Consider the following 18,015-nt stretch of genomic DNA (forward strand, 5'->3'; position numbering starts at 1 on the left):
CAGCGTACATACTATACAAATATTGCATTTATATCATATACAAATACACATATTTGCAATTTGCACTCTGAGCAACTGTGTACTGGCTGAGTGAATGAACTCCTTGCATCCCTGTGACTGTGTCCGATACAAAAATATAGTTCTTGTTGTTCACAATCACATATGCATATTGATAAGTTAATTGTTTTCTTTTTGAGTTTCCAATTTTATTCACGTTTATTAAATCAGTATAAGACACCCTCATGAGTTAAACATGAAATATGTTTTATGAAGAAAGTAGTGCACAACAAACAAGGCTAGTTTCTATTACACTGAATCTGTACTGTCAGGCATTCACGTACTGGCGTATGGAAATTAGCGTGGAATAGGAACTAAGCGAAATGACGAACCAACAAGAGGTAATTAAAATATTTTTATATCTTGACAGTTCATCGAGGTCATTATTCTTCTTTAATTAACATCTCTAAAGACTATAAAATTCTCTCTCTCTCTCTCTCTCTCTCTCTCATATTTAATAATTAAAAAAAATCACTTTTTAGAATATTATAAAAGGTTTAAGAAACGACAACAACAAAGCATTAAATACGCTACAGTATGTGTGCCTCATAACCGACAAATTTAACATACAGGCCTAGTGTCGACTGGCTATTGCAAATTTGTATCATTGATATTCTGAAAACTGTAGATATATCCCAAGGAAAGAGTAAACATACCGTTACAACGAACCAGATTACTGTAGGTTATTTGGTACAAGTTCAGTTTTAATGTTTTTGTCCAGCGCAATATGTTTTGCTCTCTCACTCCAGATTTTTGCTTATTTTGTCCCTTACGCACGAGAGGGGAGAGGGGAATGAAAAAAAAAGGATTCCGATGAAATTATGTGCCATTTTAATTTTATTTAGAACACAGGGGCTATTAATACTTTTATCGTTATTTTCATATGTCATTTATGATTAACGAATGAGTGGAAATTCAGCATTGGTCTATAGGCCGTCAGTTAAAATAATATTTATTTATTCGTATTACTGCGCCATGGGTGGATCACAATCTTATATACCAATATTATTGGTATATCAATTTGCTTTATACCAACACTTTAAATGGCATGGAATTTTAATGTGTGTGATATATATATATATATATATATATATATATATATATATATATATATATATATATATATATAGAGAGAGAGAGAGAGAGAGAGAGAGAGAGATAGAGAGATAGATAGATAGAAAGAGTGTGTGTGTGTGTGTGTGTGTGTGTGTGTGTGAAGGTTAGGTAGGTCGTATACAGATATAAGTCAAAAGACTCTCCAGAGCCGAAATCATTGTATGTTTTATAGTTATATTTATTTATGAAATATTGCTACTGAATGATTCAAACGAGCGTTTAATGTTTGGTTCCGCAAGGGGGCGCCACGTTTTCGGACCAATCACATGTCTGTAGGGCTTCGTTGAATACAGTTCCTGGGAAGAAACAAAAATGTATTACCTATATTTATCTGTGAGATAATCAGTATTCAAAATTTAAAGTGAAAATGCCATATAAAATACTGGAAATAGTGAAGGATATTAAAATTTGGTGGAAGTTAATACTTCAAGGAAAGGCGCACTGAAGAAAATATATAAATAAATAAATGTTCAATATCAAGAAGATGAGTGAAAGAGAGCGTATGAGTTGTATTTCCTCTATGAAATCTTCTTCCCCTGATTTCGCCAAGTTAACAAAGATTTTAACTAAATATGCATTACTTTTCCAACAGAATCCAATGTCAGCGATTTCTGCTTTGAATAGTGCAGCAGGAGTTAAGGGACATTTCATAGGAATACACACACGACGAAATAAATCGAACGCTTCTCAAGCGAAGATTCCTATAGCGTAGCATACTCTCAGTGCTTCCTAAAATATAAAGTTACTTCTAGTGAAAATCAGTTGATATTTAAAGCTTCTTCTAATAAGATTCACCAATTAGTCCGGTAACTGGTTGTATTTGTTTAAGGTGGGAGGGTTTTTCGTCCCTGTCTCAATTTCATTCATAAGTTTTAATGGTAAGAGAAGACTTAAGACATTTTAGATTTAAATTTCAGCCAATTCTATTCTGGATTCAACTTTTAACTTAAATCCAGAATTTAGTATGTTAGTGAAATCCAAGCCAAGTCCTATTTTCTCTGACGTAAGACTTAGAATTAAATATCATACGTTTGATTTGTCAAATTCAAGTCAGATTCAAATTTAGGCCATATGGACTACGTATATCTACACATAAATTACAGTCCAAAATCAAAGTTTGTTGGTGAAATTCACACCACCAACATCAACAATGTGCCCAGAACCTATCCATTTCGAAGGTAATGCATCTTGTTGTTCGTCGAAACCTGGTACTGGATCCCCGTTTTATAATTTTGCCTGTGCACAGTATCGGAATTTGGGCGCCAGTCTCATTATCCATTTATCTGTGCGGCTGTCTCGTTATCACTTAATCTGTACCGCTGGCTCATTATCAATTAATCTGTACAGCTGTCTCATTATCAATTAATCTGTACGGCTGTCTCATTTATCAATTAATTTGTGCGGCTGTCTCATTATCCATTAATATGTGCGGCTGTTTCATTATCCATTAATCTGTACGGCTGGTCGTGTTTTATTTCACTGCGTTGAATGTCTGATCTGTCTTACTGCTGTTTGTTTTGTACAACTTGTTGCCTTTTCTTTCTCTACATATTGTCATTATCACCAAAAAAGTGGCACTGATCTACTAGACCGAACAAAATCAAGGCACACAGGTTCCGAGACAAAAGAAAATAAATCCTCACTGCGTGGGACACGTGATAGAGTGATTTACAGGGGGGATATCTCTGTCAATACTCCTTTAACATCTTTATATGGCAAAATTGTTTCTATTTCATCACAAAGGAGTGTCATTGACCTACAAGTAGTGACTTACTTTTTTCTAACTTTATAAGGTTCATAATACCTAGCCTCGGAAGTATTCTTGAACTGATTCTCTAACAGCAAACAACAAATGAACGGCCTCGACCCAATCTTTTCGGGTATCAAAGCAATATAACCAAAACATATTCTTCAAAGTTTGATGAAAGTTTCAAACCCATAGACTGTCCGGGTGATATATAGAAGACTTAAATTGTTGGATGCCTAAATTCATGTAGAACTTGCTGCAAAATTCCAGGCATAAAGGTGTATCCTTGATCAGACTGAAGAGACTTGGGAGAGCCAAAATGTGTCAAAATTACAAAAAAATATATATATAAAAACTTTACCAAAGATTTTACTGCGGTTTCAATTTTAATATCCCTCAAATGAATAGCCTCTGGAAATCTTGCCGACACACTCGTTACGGACAACAATTATTGATTGCCTGGGCTGATATTAAGAGACCACGACAGTATCCATTATTCTGTTTAATGATTCGTCAAATGCTGGAATTGATTCCAGGTGACCCTTGTATATCTTCTCATTTCCTGCCATTTGACAAATGTGACAAGACCAACAGTATTTAGTAATAATCACTATTAATTTTCGGCCAATAAAAAGTATTTAAGATCTGATGATAAACCTTTCTGACTCCTAAAAAACCAGTTGTGGTAGTTTCAAGGAATAGACTAAGAATTTCATGTCGGTATAACTTAGGAACAACAATTTCATAGTTCACTGGCCACTAGTCATCAGCTGTGCCTTAGGTGATCTCCATTTAATCACAAGGACCCACTGCTTTGAAAAATTATAAGCTGGTACTTGTGCGGCTTCATTGTCACTACTAGCCCTGTAAGACAAACAGAAATTCCCGGAATCTTGCTCCTATGTGATTGTAATTTATCACTGATTAGGAGAGAGAAAATGAGTTGTAAAAGCTGATCACTGTTATCAATACCTCTCGCTTGATCAATACAAAAAGAAACAATGACCTCATAAAAATCTGACCAATAACTATGTCAGCTAAAGGAATAATATCCTGATAAAAATCATTCTCAAGAGCTCTCTTTGCCATAGCTCTAGTAACTGCACAAGCTGGGTATATTTCTGGTAACATTAAAACCTTGACTTGTCTGTAAAAAACGAGAGTGCGATCGACTTGCCAGTTATAATTCCTTGAAGTTAAAGCATTTTCTTTTCATCTCTATTTCCGTTTGCATTTGCCTGTTTCATCTTTTACTTTTCTGCATTTGCATTTCTGTTGCTACTTTCTCTCTTTGCATTTGCATTAACACTGCTAGAGTACAATCATTCTTCATTATATTTCAATCTGGTTTATTTAACTATAATCCTCGTGATTTCCTGTTTTTCTGTCAGAACCACTAATCACACCCAAAGCATTTTTATCAAGAATATTAATTTTCACCAAATAATACACCAAAAACATTCTTTTTTTTCCCTTTAAAGGATTCTGACCCTTCCTAGATCAGATCTGCAACAACATTCTCCAATTTTGATGACAGGGTGAACTCTTCTTGGTTTCACTAAGGATTCCCAAAAAAATGCGAAATCAGAATATCAGGGACTAAGAAAATTCCAAAGTGAAGTTAAATTTCAAAACTAATTGCAATTTCTTTGCCACAATTTTAAAGAAATTCGTGTCGCAGTTCGAGCCCCAGCTTTCCTGTTGTGACTATATGGTCTTAAGCTAAGTAACATGAAAGATTGAAAACCAGCGAGTTTTGTAAAATGGAATTAATAATTTTTAAATCCAATAGAAAGTGAAGAACTAAAACTAAATTAAGAAATAAAATCCTCAATAATCATAAAAGTTATATCACAAGTCAAAAAGGTATCGAGTATTCCAAGTGAGCTCCAGTGGTAATCCCAATTAAGTATAATCTATTGAGCTGATGTGCCAATAGTCTGGAGCAGTTTGGATATGATAACAGTCATGATGTATCACAATGATATACTCAAAAATGTCGTTAAATAAATTGATAACAAATCTAAAACAACTAATAAACCCAAACGTACGAGCACATTGTAATTCCAATGAGTACTTGACATGAATGTACAAGTCTACTCACTCGATCACAACTATATTTTTGTTCTACGTCTGATGTTAATGCTAAAAATAATTAATTTCTAGTAAATCATTCCTTATATCAAATACTCAGACTCAATACAAACAGCGGAACGAGGCTCAGGTAAATCATTTTGAAATGATTCAATCTATGATCATGAAAATTAACACACAAATAGATATACATTAAAATTGATATTGTAAGGTTGCGATACTATTGGTATGAGATGTTTACAATACTATTTGTATGGTGTGTTTACAATATCGTGAACTGTTTTGGAACCTCACATTATCTTGATCCAGCTATAGTAGCCTTATGGATACTTAAACGTGCGAATAGCAATATGTACAACGTGAGCACGCGCAAACACTCTCACTTATTACGTACCTGGCGCGCAGAAGTTGATACCTTGTAGATTGTGGCCCACGCACGTGTAGTATGATGTACAGTTCATATGCTGTATTGCGTACCGTCCGTCATTTAAGGTAGTGCAATGGTTGGCCTCGTTGCATGGGGGCGGAACGTTCTTAGGGCTGATAATGTGTGAAATATATCAGTTTAAATTATGATTAATATTTTGAAAAAATAAAATTTGTGAGATTGTTCGAATCCCATAATTTTGTTATAATGTATGCTAATCGTAATAAAATGTTTCAACTAAATTATGCTTTCTATAGATCGGTCTTATCGTCATTTTTTCTTGTTTTCTGTCTTTCTGTCTAGTTGTGTATATATATATATATATATATATATATATATATATATATATATATATATATATATATGTTGTGTCTGTCGGAATGTCTTATACAGGTTTCATGCATGCATACGTTTCCAATCCCTAAGTTATATCCGTTCCTACTGGAACGCCTTTGCATTCCATATAAATGTCACTTTACACAATAACCTATTCCAGAGTAAACATTTTAGTGTGTGTGAGAGAGAGAGAGAGACAGAGAGAGACAGAGAGAGACAGAGAGAGACTTTGTGTTGATGAGTTTGTGTGCGATAATTACGTTGCTATGTTGATGTTTATTTCAATTCGCCTGACTTTAGAATTCATATATTGATTAACAGTATGTGTTTTGGTTTCGATTTATTGGGTCAAGTTTAGTGTAAAATTTACGTCTGAGACCTGAATTTTCTTCCGTTTTCAAACTATATCAGTGAGTTAAAATATATTCAGCTTAAATATGGCTCAATTCGGGACAATGGCTTTATTCGATTATATATATATATATATATATATATATATATATATATATATATATATATATATATATATATATATATATATAAATGACGGACGGTATATATAATCGAATAAAGCCGTTGTTCCGAATTGATCCAATTTATAACAATTAGGTGTCAATATTTATATGTATGCATTTGTATATCTCTTTCTATGCTTCATAGTGTATGTATGTGCTTCTCTCTCTCTCTCTCTCTCTTTGTGTGGGTTACTTACTCATCACAGTTGCGGGTTTTCATGTTGTAAACCTTGCCCATTTCACACTGGTGCATCGTAAGTTGGTGATTTGCGCAGGTGGCATAAATCTTACACCCGATCTCATAGTCACCATCCGTGAGATTGGCGCAGTCCAACGCCAGACCTGTAATATTTGTCCCTATATGAAATGTGCATAAATCAACCCTAGATGGCAGTTATACCTATTTTCTGTTACTATGTCAGTCGGGGGCCCCGAGTGGCCGAGTGGTCTAAAGCGCTCTCCGTTACGGATCACTGCCATCTCACCTCTGCCTGCGTGGGTTCGAATCTCAGATTAGGCCAATGTGGGTATGTGAGAAAGCCTGCCAGTAGCTTCTCGTGGGTCGGTGGTTCTTTCCGGGGGTTTTCCCGGGTTCTTCCTCTACCCTTAATACTGGCCGCCATGTATAGCCTATCTTGTGCTGAAAAATGGCGTTAAACCCTACAACAACAACAACAACAACAACAACAATATGTCACTCTCTTTTCCCAGAGAATAATATCGTGTGTGTTAGGTGTAGTGATATGTGCGACTCTTACGCATTTTGTTCTCAGGAAGACCACTTCACGGAGTGATATTACCCAAACAAAACCGGAATATTTTGGGATTGTCCGAAGAGCTGATTTAAATAAGCTTGATATTCAGATTGCTGAAGGAGAATTTTCAAGGTAGCTTCTGTAGACTGTATTCATTTTTTCGACCGTTTCCTGTAACACTGGAAATGCATATGAACTCGCGGAAATGTCGAGTAGATGCTGTTAAGCCGATCGACACACGCGGAGCGTCCTTGGTTCCTTCTCAATTCACACAAACTGAAAACTGTATTGTATGTTGTGAGATGTAGTTATTGCCACATGCCTTTATAAAACGTTTGTTGAAGTGGGTGTTGATTTCCCATATGTCATTACAAATGTCCTGTCAATCGGGACATACTTTTATTGTTTGTTGTTTGGTGTTTTAAGCCATTTCTCACCACACGATATGTTACACATCAGCCAGTATAACCGGTGGAGGAACAACCCGTAACCCCCCCCCCACACACACACACACACCCAGTAAGACCCACGGACCCACGGGAAGTTAATGACAAGCTTTCTCACATGTCTGTTTCTTGCTCTCGATACAGCTGTAGTGACACCATTTACGTCTATCCGGTATCTCCGAGAAGTACGTGCCGTTATCTTTTTATCATTACAGCCGCATTAGGAAAAAATATGACGGCATTTATGTCATCCATCGACTGTCTTTCCGATGGCGGCAAAAATCACAAATTATGCAAGAGATTCAACGCATTTTATGATTCCTTCCTAAATTAAAATTTCCTTTATTACGGTTGAACTATAATTTATATGGGTTTTTTTTCTTATTAATTAAATGAGATAACATTAACATTCACATTATCACTCCCATTTTGATGTGAAGTATCTTAGAAGTCGAACAGATTACCATTTCAACTAATGATTCAACAACGTCTATATGTACGGATGTGTGTTTTGCTTGTAAGTTAGTAAGATAGGGGGATCGAACATTGAATCTCTCAGACTAAGATGTGACCTTTGACACGTTCTTATTGCTAACCATACTTGGGATAACATTTGGCAAGTTCATGCTATTCTGCACTTTCGTTTCTTTATCTACAGTTTGATTCGCATTCTTCCATCTCTTAAGACTGAGTTACTTTGCATTACATCGTTGAGGAAACGTGGGTCGCATTTCAATTTAGAAATCCTCAGCCAGATTCGTCCAGGAATTAGAATCATTACTGTATATAAAAACACATTCATTCAGAGTGATGTACATAATCAGGGGTAGAGTCGCCATCTTTGATTCACTTTGTATTGTCTTTGAATCTTAGATTCAAGCGATTTGGTATTATGTTTTTGACGAGTGATAATAAAACGATGAATCATAATTAGAAATCCGAATCGTAATTTTGATTTTGATTTTAAATACATGCGTCCCTTCCATTAGTCTCAGAATTAGAAAAAATTGATAGAACTGTTTTGCGCATTAAGCAAAGCCTGTGATACAAATGCTTTGAGACATTGCAATTCTTTCCTAAAAGGGAAGAAGTATCAAGAGAAAATTGGAATTGTTTAAACAGTTTCTATTACATCTAGTCAAAACTCTCGGATTGGTTCACGAATATACTTATATTCCTATAGTTTACTTTCAATGGGTAATGAATGTAATGGCATACATTTAGTCAGCCCAAAGTGATGCATGAAAAAAGCTAAAAAAAATTGAAAAAACAAAAGCAAAGAATAAAAAAACAAGGGCAAAGAGAAATTTTGGTATAAAGTAGACGGATAAACAGAACAAGTAATCTGTAAATAAAAACTGCTTATATTTTCATTAGAGCAAGACTCGTGTTCGGAAGTGAAGAAAGAACGTGGACCTTTTCTCGTACGTTACAGAGTGGTGAACGTAAACCAGCAACTTAATTTGTTTTACAAAATATGCTAATGCAATAATAATAATAATAATAATAATAATAATAATAATTACTATTATTATTATTATTATTATTATTATTAAATATAAATAAGAAAAATATATAAATTACCAGACAACGGGAGGGCAAAAAGCACTGCAATCAACAGCATGGTGGTTCGTATTGCTCTGTTAGATAAGTATTAAAACAGATGCTATAGTTTACATGTTACGTCATATTTACCATCTACACCCAACTTAGTGACACGCATTTATGTTGACGCTCCAGTAAAATTTTGAAATCGGAAAGCAGAGAAATAAGAGTTCCGTTCTGTATTCCATCATATCTCAAAGTTTAGGATGCAATATGTTGTAACATATACGGTGTCTGTCATTCAGTGCCATCAATATTATCAGCTGGATGCCGCATACGTGTACAAGGTGTGTATTTCGTACTTGATAAGAAATTGTAGTATCTACTAATTTTTGTAAGAGGGTTATCTTTTATTAGATCTAATAACCATATCTGCAAATAAAATTGTTGCAACTGAAATGTACATTTTTGAAATATTACATCTCTATTCCTCTTGAATCCAAGTTACATAATTTTATTGTTATTGTAATAAACTGGTACATGAAGTTTTGAAATTAAGAACGGATGGACTGTAACCTCCAAGCAATAGAAGAAATAAAAAATCGATTAATTTTGTAATTATTGTCTCAAAGCTATTGTAATTACATTTATCATTGATTGATAGTGTATGTCAATTGTCTATTGTAATTGGGGATGTTCGTATAATAAGAATTGAATTGAATTGATGTTCTAATGACATTTAAACAGTACATATGTATAGTCTCTTCTAAATAATTCAAGAACTATTTATCAGACTTTCCATTTAATCGTTTTTTTTTTTAAAAATTAGAATTTGTTTTCAGGGATGGTGTGGGTGGGTGTGGAATATGTCGATGTAATGTTGGAGTCGAGTATGTTTTTTTAGGGCGCACTATGAAGTGTTAGGTCAGTTTTTGTCGTATGACACAATGTTTGATAAAAAGGATCATTTAAAATGAAATTATAATATTCTGTGCAAGGGGGTGGGTGGGGTGGTTTCAGATTTGTTATGAATAGAAGCTGTAATTACCAGACCCCGGCAAGTAAATATTGACTGCTCTTTAAAAATATGATTTTAATACGATAACTAAACCAGGACTACATAAGGGACTTAGTTCAGACTGGTTTGGTGTTTTACAATACATCAATATATGAAGTTAATGCTGAGATAATCAGATTAAAGTGCCTTGGCCAAAACACACATTACAACAGCCGACCGAGGCTGATTGGATGGTAAGATTTAAACGCGCACCCTTCAGGTCTGATGTCCAGAACGCTAACAACTGAACCAAAAGGGCTCCCTGCAAAATGGGAATTTATTCCTATTTTTTTAGATTTAACTGCTTTAAGATTACGAACAAGATCACGCAAAGACACTGGGTGAATACAAATTTGCAATTTTGCTTTCGACGTAGGTTGTAAAAATTGATCGAGACGGTACGAATTGTATAGCTTTGGTCCAATTGAAAGTACACACGTTCGTCCGAATGTTATCGCATACGAAAGAGTTCAACTCACACCGCGTCGATTTATGTAACACGATATAATACAAATGAAAAAATCGCAAATTGATATTTCCCTGAAGACTAACTGACTGATCTGAAATTTTACTTCGTCGTCCGTTTCTTTAAAGAAATGTGTTATGATAGACGAGACTGAAACTGTAGTGCACAGAGAGCTGTAGAGTCGACTTCTGGGGCACGGTGATAAGACGGCGTACTAAGGGTAAATGGCGCCCGGGGAGAATATGATGGTCCAAAGGGGTTTTGGCGCCCCAAGACCTATGGAGCCCGTGCTTCTGGTGCCCCAAGACCTCTGGAGCCCGGGGCAATCGCCCCGTCCACCCTCACCCCCGTTAGTTTGCTACTGTAAATGAATACCACTTTGTTACCCGTGTATGACGTTATGTACATATTCGGTGATTTCCTGTTTAAGGGCTGCTTCATACAATAAAGAAGTTCACAAATTGAAATATTTTTGAGAAACTTTAGTGCAGTGGTCAAAGTTCTTAACTTAATATATTTTATAGAATATGAGTATAGAGGTCAAGGTTAGTAACTTAATATCTTTTGAAAAACTCGAGTTTAGTGGTCAAGATTAGTAACCTAGCTGATCATGATCCTTTTGATGAGTGGTATGTGTTTCTGACGGTGGAGCAAAAGTGCTGGGTTCGCTATTTATCTTTATGACTCGTCCTCAACTGGTAGGTTCGCCACGCCATTAGCTTCGCAAGTCCGATTCACATCTGAAGAACTGTAGCTTAGAAAGATTTTGAACAAACAATCCAAATTTGAGAAGTCAAGGACTAATAATAAATAATTGCTTTCCCATTTCGGACTATATGGAGGTAAATAATATAATGTACAACTCGTATGTCCATTTCTATGTACGTATGGAAGGAGGGATGGGCGGAGTATAACGTACAATCATTCATTTAGCTTGCAGTCAAACCTAGCCATTTTATCTATAAACGGACACACCTGCAACAAGACATCTAGTAATTTCACGTTATCCTACTCTGAGTGGGACACAACTCTCTTAAAACATACAACTGTGCACAAGTAAGCACAATTAAGCAATGGATGCCATTCCTGCTACGTAGACAGTAACGGAAATGACGTTTCATCCATAATAACCACATAGCCGCTAAGACAAAATTCACGAAAAGGGCAAGTGCGAGTTCCTTTACATTCCCCATTTCTTTTGTTCCCTAATTTTAATTTACCAAAACTTTAGACGCATTGCAGTTCTTCCTCTTTCATTTCCAACATATATCCATTATACCCGTTGGAGTAGCTACTGTGTGAACCAGTGTTATCGAAGCATTCCGAAGTACACGAAAGTAATAAATAAGACTTTTCCTTACAAGTATTTCTTGAAGCGCACGGTCGGTGTTTGTTCATCGGCATTCGGAATACTCTGCCCATTTCGTCAATGATCTGAAAAACTCGTTCGTTTCGTGGATTTAACGCCATTTTTTCAGCACACGATAGGCCTTACATGACGGCCAGTATATCTGATAGAGGAAAATCCCGACCCACAGGAAACTACCAGCAAATTTTCTCACATACCCACGTCAGTCTAGCCCGAGTCTTGAACACACGCGGACAGAAGTAAGATGTTACTAATCGGTAAAGGCGAACGCCTTCGACCATTCGGTCACGCGGGACCCCTCGTAAAAACACATCAGAAATACTATAGTACCCATCAAGCCATCATGCATATGTAGTACCTTGCTTTACCAAATGATATATGCAAATCAGACACCATTACGAGCTACTGAACTGTCTCGATTAATTCCTTATAATGACAACAACAACGACGACAATAATAATAATAAGTTTATTTAATTTATAGTGTGTACTTCACTCTCTTCATGATTGATGGTAGTTCCCACCTGTATCTGGTTATGATTCTAAGAAGTATACACAATGTGTACCAGAATTTGAACTTAAGTCCTGATCTTGTTTACGAGTTAGTGGGTTTTCCGTAGGAAACCTGTTACGTCGCAGGGCAAATGGGGTTTGTATAGAAAGAGGTTTGGTAAACAATTATTTATTCCTGTTTTTAGATATTATGACAAGAATTTGTAGAAGTGTTCAGATACAATTCAAGATGAATTATTTATGTAACTCAGTTATTGGAATTACTAAGTGCTCATTTACTCGAATAACACATTACTTTAGGAATTTTGTGAATTCATTCAGATATACTGGATTGCGTAAGTATGGTGCATCATAACATTATAAACTAATGGTATATCTGGACATTCAATATCATTGGGAATTATTCGAAACATTCTGCAATTTTTTGCTTGTGATAGGCCATGTAAGATTGTTTATGACTTAATTCACAATACTGTAAGTGTCTCTTAAATTTTAAAGCTTTATCTTGAGGAAATAAATAACGTTTTGATTTTCCTAAATTTTTTCGTTTCATTTTCTTTCTGTTACATTGGTTAATACCTAAAGTCGTAACCGAAATTGTGGCTTGTCCGGAATCTGAATATCTTTAAAACATTTCAATGATATTAAAAGTCGTGTTTAGAATTTATATTGACTTTGTTACGCAAATTTCAATGTCCCTACCAAAGATTTTAATTTCGTACATTTAGGAAATATTTAGAGAAACCAGTAAGCATTTGCAATGTTATTTAATGTAGTGAACTTTGCTCAAGTACTACCCAGGGAGGGCTACAGTCTATGATAAAAGACTGATTGCTTGAGATGAAAATGCAGGAAGAGAAGAGAAACAAATGCAGACTCAGAGAGAGAGAGAGAGAGAATACAATGCAAATGCAGAAAGAGAGAAATGTAAATTCAAAGAGAAAAAAAGGCAGATGTACAGAGAAAAAGAGGGAAAGGAAATGCCATATAGATTAAGCTGGCAAACAGAGTTCGCACACCCACCCCTTAACACACAAGTTTAGGCTTTGATATTATCAGAAATATTAGGGCAGTGGTACAGGTCCATTGGATCCGTACGGGATGGAATAAGACGCTCCCGCCCCCACGATTCTCCCAACTATGAATAAAATAGTGTGATGATAGCCCAGTATCAATAGGCGTAAGTCTTCCTAGACGAAGTCAACGAACAGGGCGGAATTGCTTCAAGATGAGCTAAACGACCATGTGCTCAGGGCCAGGGCGTGCCACACTATATCAGTGGATTTCGGCTGTGGTCATCCAGCCTAGAGAGGAATGGGCTCCGCAAGGCTGTATCTTGCCCTTGACATACCACATTAAGACAACTAACAATTCTTCCATACCGGATCGGTCGCAGCCCGGGTCAACAATGACGGCGCCTTCTGCTGCACACCAGGACGGAGGTGACAAGTATGCTACAGGTGCTACCACTTCCAAGATCCGTGGGAGAGACAACATTATCATTGGTACATGGAACTTTAGAACACTTAGGGTTGTGGGACAGTTGAAAGAACTTGCACATGCATTGGACGGGTACAACTGGAACATCAGTGGTCTCTGCGATGTGTGCTGGAAAAATTTTGGCGAAATAACAACAGATGAAGGGAATAAGCTCTACTTCATCGGAAGAGAAGACAACACAATCATGGCGTTGGATTTCTTGTCCACAAGGGCATTGTGAACAGCATTATGGGTTGCTGCCCAGTCTCAAGCAGGCTCAATACCATTCGCCTGAGGGAGACTCCCTTCAACATCACAATCATACAGGCCTATGCACCCACATCTAACTATGATGACAGCGAACTGGAGAATTTTTACAAGTCAACTGCAAGATGTCATTGACAACTCACCCAAGAAGAACATTCTGTTTGTACAAGAAGCCTGGAATGCAAAGGTAGGAGTTGATTCAGAGACAAACTAGCAAAGCACATGTGGACCCTTCTGCAATGCAGAAAGAAATGAAACAGGACTCATGCTCTTGGCGTTTGCTGCCTACAACAATCTTGTGCTAGCCAACACGTTCGGCTCTCACAGAGCACCTAGAAGATGGACCTGGCACAGTCCAGATGGACAACATCACAATCAGACTGACTACATCATAGTGAAAAAAATGATTCTGCACAGGACTGAATATCGCAAGAACATGAAGTTTTCCAGGAGCAGATATTGGAAGTGACCATGATTTCTTAACGACAACGTTTCGCCTCCACCTGAAAATGATCAAAAAGCCTAACCAACCAAGAATCAGATTTGACCTTGAAAAATTAAAAGATCCAAAAGTTGCAGAAGCCTTCCAAGCAATAATAGGTGGTAAATTAGCACCTTTGATAACCCTGGAGAGCCAAGACACTGACCTCGAGTCTTTAACAACCACATTCAACACAGCTGTGATAAGCACAGCTAGCGGGATAACTGGCAAATATCGTCGATTAAAGAAACCTTGGGTCATAACAGATGTCCTTGAACTATACTACAAAAGAAGAGATCTGAAAAAGGGGAGAAGAGATCATGAAGGAGATAGAAAATACAGAGAGATAAACAACATGATCAGGAAAAACTTGAAAAAGGCAAAGTAATCCTGGACAGAATGACAATGCTGCAAATTCGAAGACAGTCTGAGTAGAAATGACAGCAAAATGACACATCAACTGGTGAAAGATCTCACAACCCATAAACAAGAGAAAACTACCACCATCCAAGACAAATAAGGAAAATATCTCACAGAAAATCAAGAGATCCTCAAGCAATTGACAGAATACTGCTCAGACTCGTACAATCATAAGACCCAAGGAGATCCAAAGGTACTAAACTGCGCTCAGGAAGAAGAAATTGATGAAAAGCCCATCCTTCGTGAAGAAGTAGAAATTGCAGTTAGGTCACAAAAAAGGGAAAGTCAGCTGGCGTTGAAAACATACCAGCAGATCTCATTCAAGCAGGAGGATTAGAGATAGTGACAGTCCTGACAACAATCTGCAATAAAATATGGCAGACAGGAGAATGGCCCACCACATTGACTCAATCCTTGGTTATCGTGCTTCCCAAGAAAGGAAACCTTCAGCTATGCCAAAACTACAGAACCATCAGTCTGATCAGTCACCCAAGTAAAGTCATGCTGAAGATAATTCTCAACAGACTAAAGCCTCAAGCAGAGAAAATTATTGCTGATGAGCAGGCAGGCTTCCGAGCGGGAAGGAGCACCACAGAACAAATCTTTAATCTCAGACTCCTTGCGAGGAATACCTTCAGCATCAGCAGAATCTATACTGCGGCTTTATAGATTTCAAACAGGCCTTTGATAGGGTATGACATGCGGCCTTATGGGCAACTATGAGGAAGTACAACATCAGCTCAAACCTGGCGCAGGTTGTTAAGCATCTCTATGACAAAGCCACCAGTGTTGTCCTCATCAATGGCAGCAGATGAGATAGGTTTCGAACAACAGTTGGAGACAGACAGGGATGTATACTGTCACCTACACACTTCAACATTTTCCTGGGAAAGACCATGGAGGATGCATTGCATGACTACAAGGGCACTGTCAGCATCGGAGGAAGAACAATCACCAAACTTCGCTTCGCAGATGGTATTGATGGTTTAGAAGGAAACAAAAAAAGAACTGGCTGACTTGGTTGAGCGCCTCTACACAGCCTCCACAGCATACGGTATGGAGATCACCACCGAAAAAAAAACAAACTGATGACAAACAACACCAACGTCATCAGTGCAGAAATAAAAGTCAGTGCACAGAAGCTGGAAAGAGTCATAAGCTTCAAGTACGTGTGATCAATTATCACAGATGAGGTCTCCAATTCGGAACTACTTTGCAGGATTGCCCAGACAACAGCAGCAGTAACTAGGTTGAGGCCAATATGGAAAGATACCAACATTGATTTTGGTTCCAAAATACGGCTGATGCGCTCGATTGTCATATCCATCTTTCTGTATGCTTGTGAAACAAGGACGCTTACATCAGATCTACAAAGAAGGATTCAAACCTTCGAAATGAGATGCTAGCGCAAGATCTTGGGAATTTCATACATTGACCATGTAACCAACAAAGAAGTCCACAACAGGATCCAACGAGTCATCGGATCCTATGAAGACCTCTTGACCACTGTAAAAAAGCGTAAACGGGTGTGGTACGGTCATGTCTATAGATCATTTGGATTGGCAAAATCAATCTTGTAAGGCACAGTGCGAGGGTGCAGAAGAAGAGGCAGACAGAAAAAGAAGTGGGAAGACAACATTAAGGAGTGGACAGGCATGGGATTTGGAGATTCCCAAAGGGCAGCAGAGAACAGGAAAAGATGGAGAGAATTGGTTGTAAAGTCCACTGTGGTGCCCCCAACGACCTCTTGGTTAAGGAATTGATGATGAGGATGATGATAATGATGATGATGACGATGAGGATGATGATGAAAGAAAAGGAAGTTGATAAATATTTTCTTTACTCTGAGATAATCTTTGAAAACTTGAAATATCCACGAGAGCATTGGACTTTGTTTTTACAAAGTTTGCTTATTGACAGAGGTCGTGATATATACATTTCGTTGTTAGTACAGCAATGTGCTGATGATGATGTGATTAAGGAATATGTCGTAAAGAGTTCAGTTGGTTCCTGGGGCATATCGACAGGGGTTTAGGAACTATAATGAAGAAACTGAACAAACCTACGTTAATCTGCATCGGAAAATAACAAATATTTGATAGGTAGTGTTCAGCCAAGAAGGTTGATAAATATTACGATGACCTCAGACAGCTCATGTCAACTGAAGAGTTCAAGAATTGCATCCATAGTGATGTCAATACCTATCATGATGAACAAAAGTGGAAACTTTGGAAAATGCTAGTCGCAAATGACGATTATTGCTTGGCTCACACAAAGTTTAATTTGTTAATGAGTCTCCCTCTCGGCTGATATTTGGCCGAGAAAAACAAATCATCTGTCTCGTACAAGTACTTCCGAATCTCAATCTGGCACAACTTTTAAAAATCAAACGTCTCATAAGACTGATCAGAAATCCTTTAATCTATCCACGTGCACCTATTCTAGAAAGAAAGGGCACGTCGTTTCTAATTGCTACAAATTCAAAAATAAGCAGAATATAAAGAGAGGGAGAGAGAGCTAATCCAAGTGCTCTTGTTTTCTTATTTCCAAGCGGCCAATGTCACTGTTTTTCATTAAAAGCGCTATACTTGTTGGTTGAAACAGCCACATGTCTGATTATAATTTGGATAATTATTAACTATTTATGTCGAAAGGTTCTATATCACATATTGGTTATTCTACCATGCCTGTCCCTATCAAAATATTAAGGGACGCATGAGCTTCTCAGAGTCATTTATTATCAGGTCGTTTGCTCATTTATAAGACGTCTTCTTTTAATGAGTTAGTTCTTAATTCATGGAGTTGAGCGCGGCTTTCCTAATGCTCCTCCTAATTGTATAAATTTGTCATCAGACTTAGTCTCAAGACCCCTGACAGTCGGAACAGTGTTGTCTTTACTCATAGAGAGTATTCATTTGTTAATAGG

General features: G+C 37.1%; 1 protein-coding gene across 2 annotated transcripts in view; it reads right to left on the minus strand.

Moving 5' to 3' along the window:
- Positions 1-1,327: 1,327 nt before the first annotated feature.
- The window catches only part of LOC149777216 (uncharacterized), a 37,824-nt gene continuing 21,136 nt past the window's right edge, over positions 1,328-18,015 (minus strand). Inside the window, exons 1-4 of one of the 2 annotated variants that reach the window (XM_089942826.1) lie at positions 9,078-9,229; positions 6,490-6,634; positions 5,409-5,554; positions 1,328-1,469 (exon numbers count right to left, since the gene is read on the minus strand). In XM_089942826.1, coding sequence (XP_089798952.1) covers positions 1,393-1,469; positions 5,409-5,554; positions 6,490-6,634; positions 9,078-9,117 — 408 coding nt within the window. In that variant the 5' untranslated portion in view covers positions 9,118-9,229 and the 3' untranslated portion in view covers positions 1,328-1,392. Of the gene's footprint in view, positions 1,470-5,408; positions 5,555-6,489; positions 6,635-9,077; positions 9,230-18,015 lie in introns of those variants that run through there. The other variant, XM_089942827.1, reaches the window with a different exon arrangement.

Source organism: Sinohyriopsis cumingii, chromosome 18, assembly GCF_028554795.1.
Source record: "Sinohyriopsis cumingii isolate HCF-2022 chromosome 18, ASM2855479v2, whole genome shotgun sequence".
NCBI lineage: Eukaryota > Metazoa > Mollusca > Bivalvia > Unionida > Unionidae > Sinohyriopsis > Sinohyriopsis cumingii.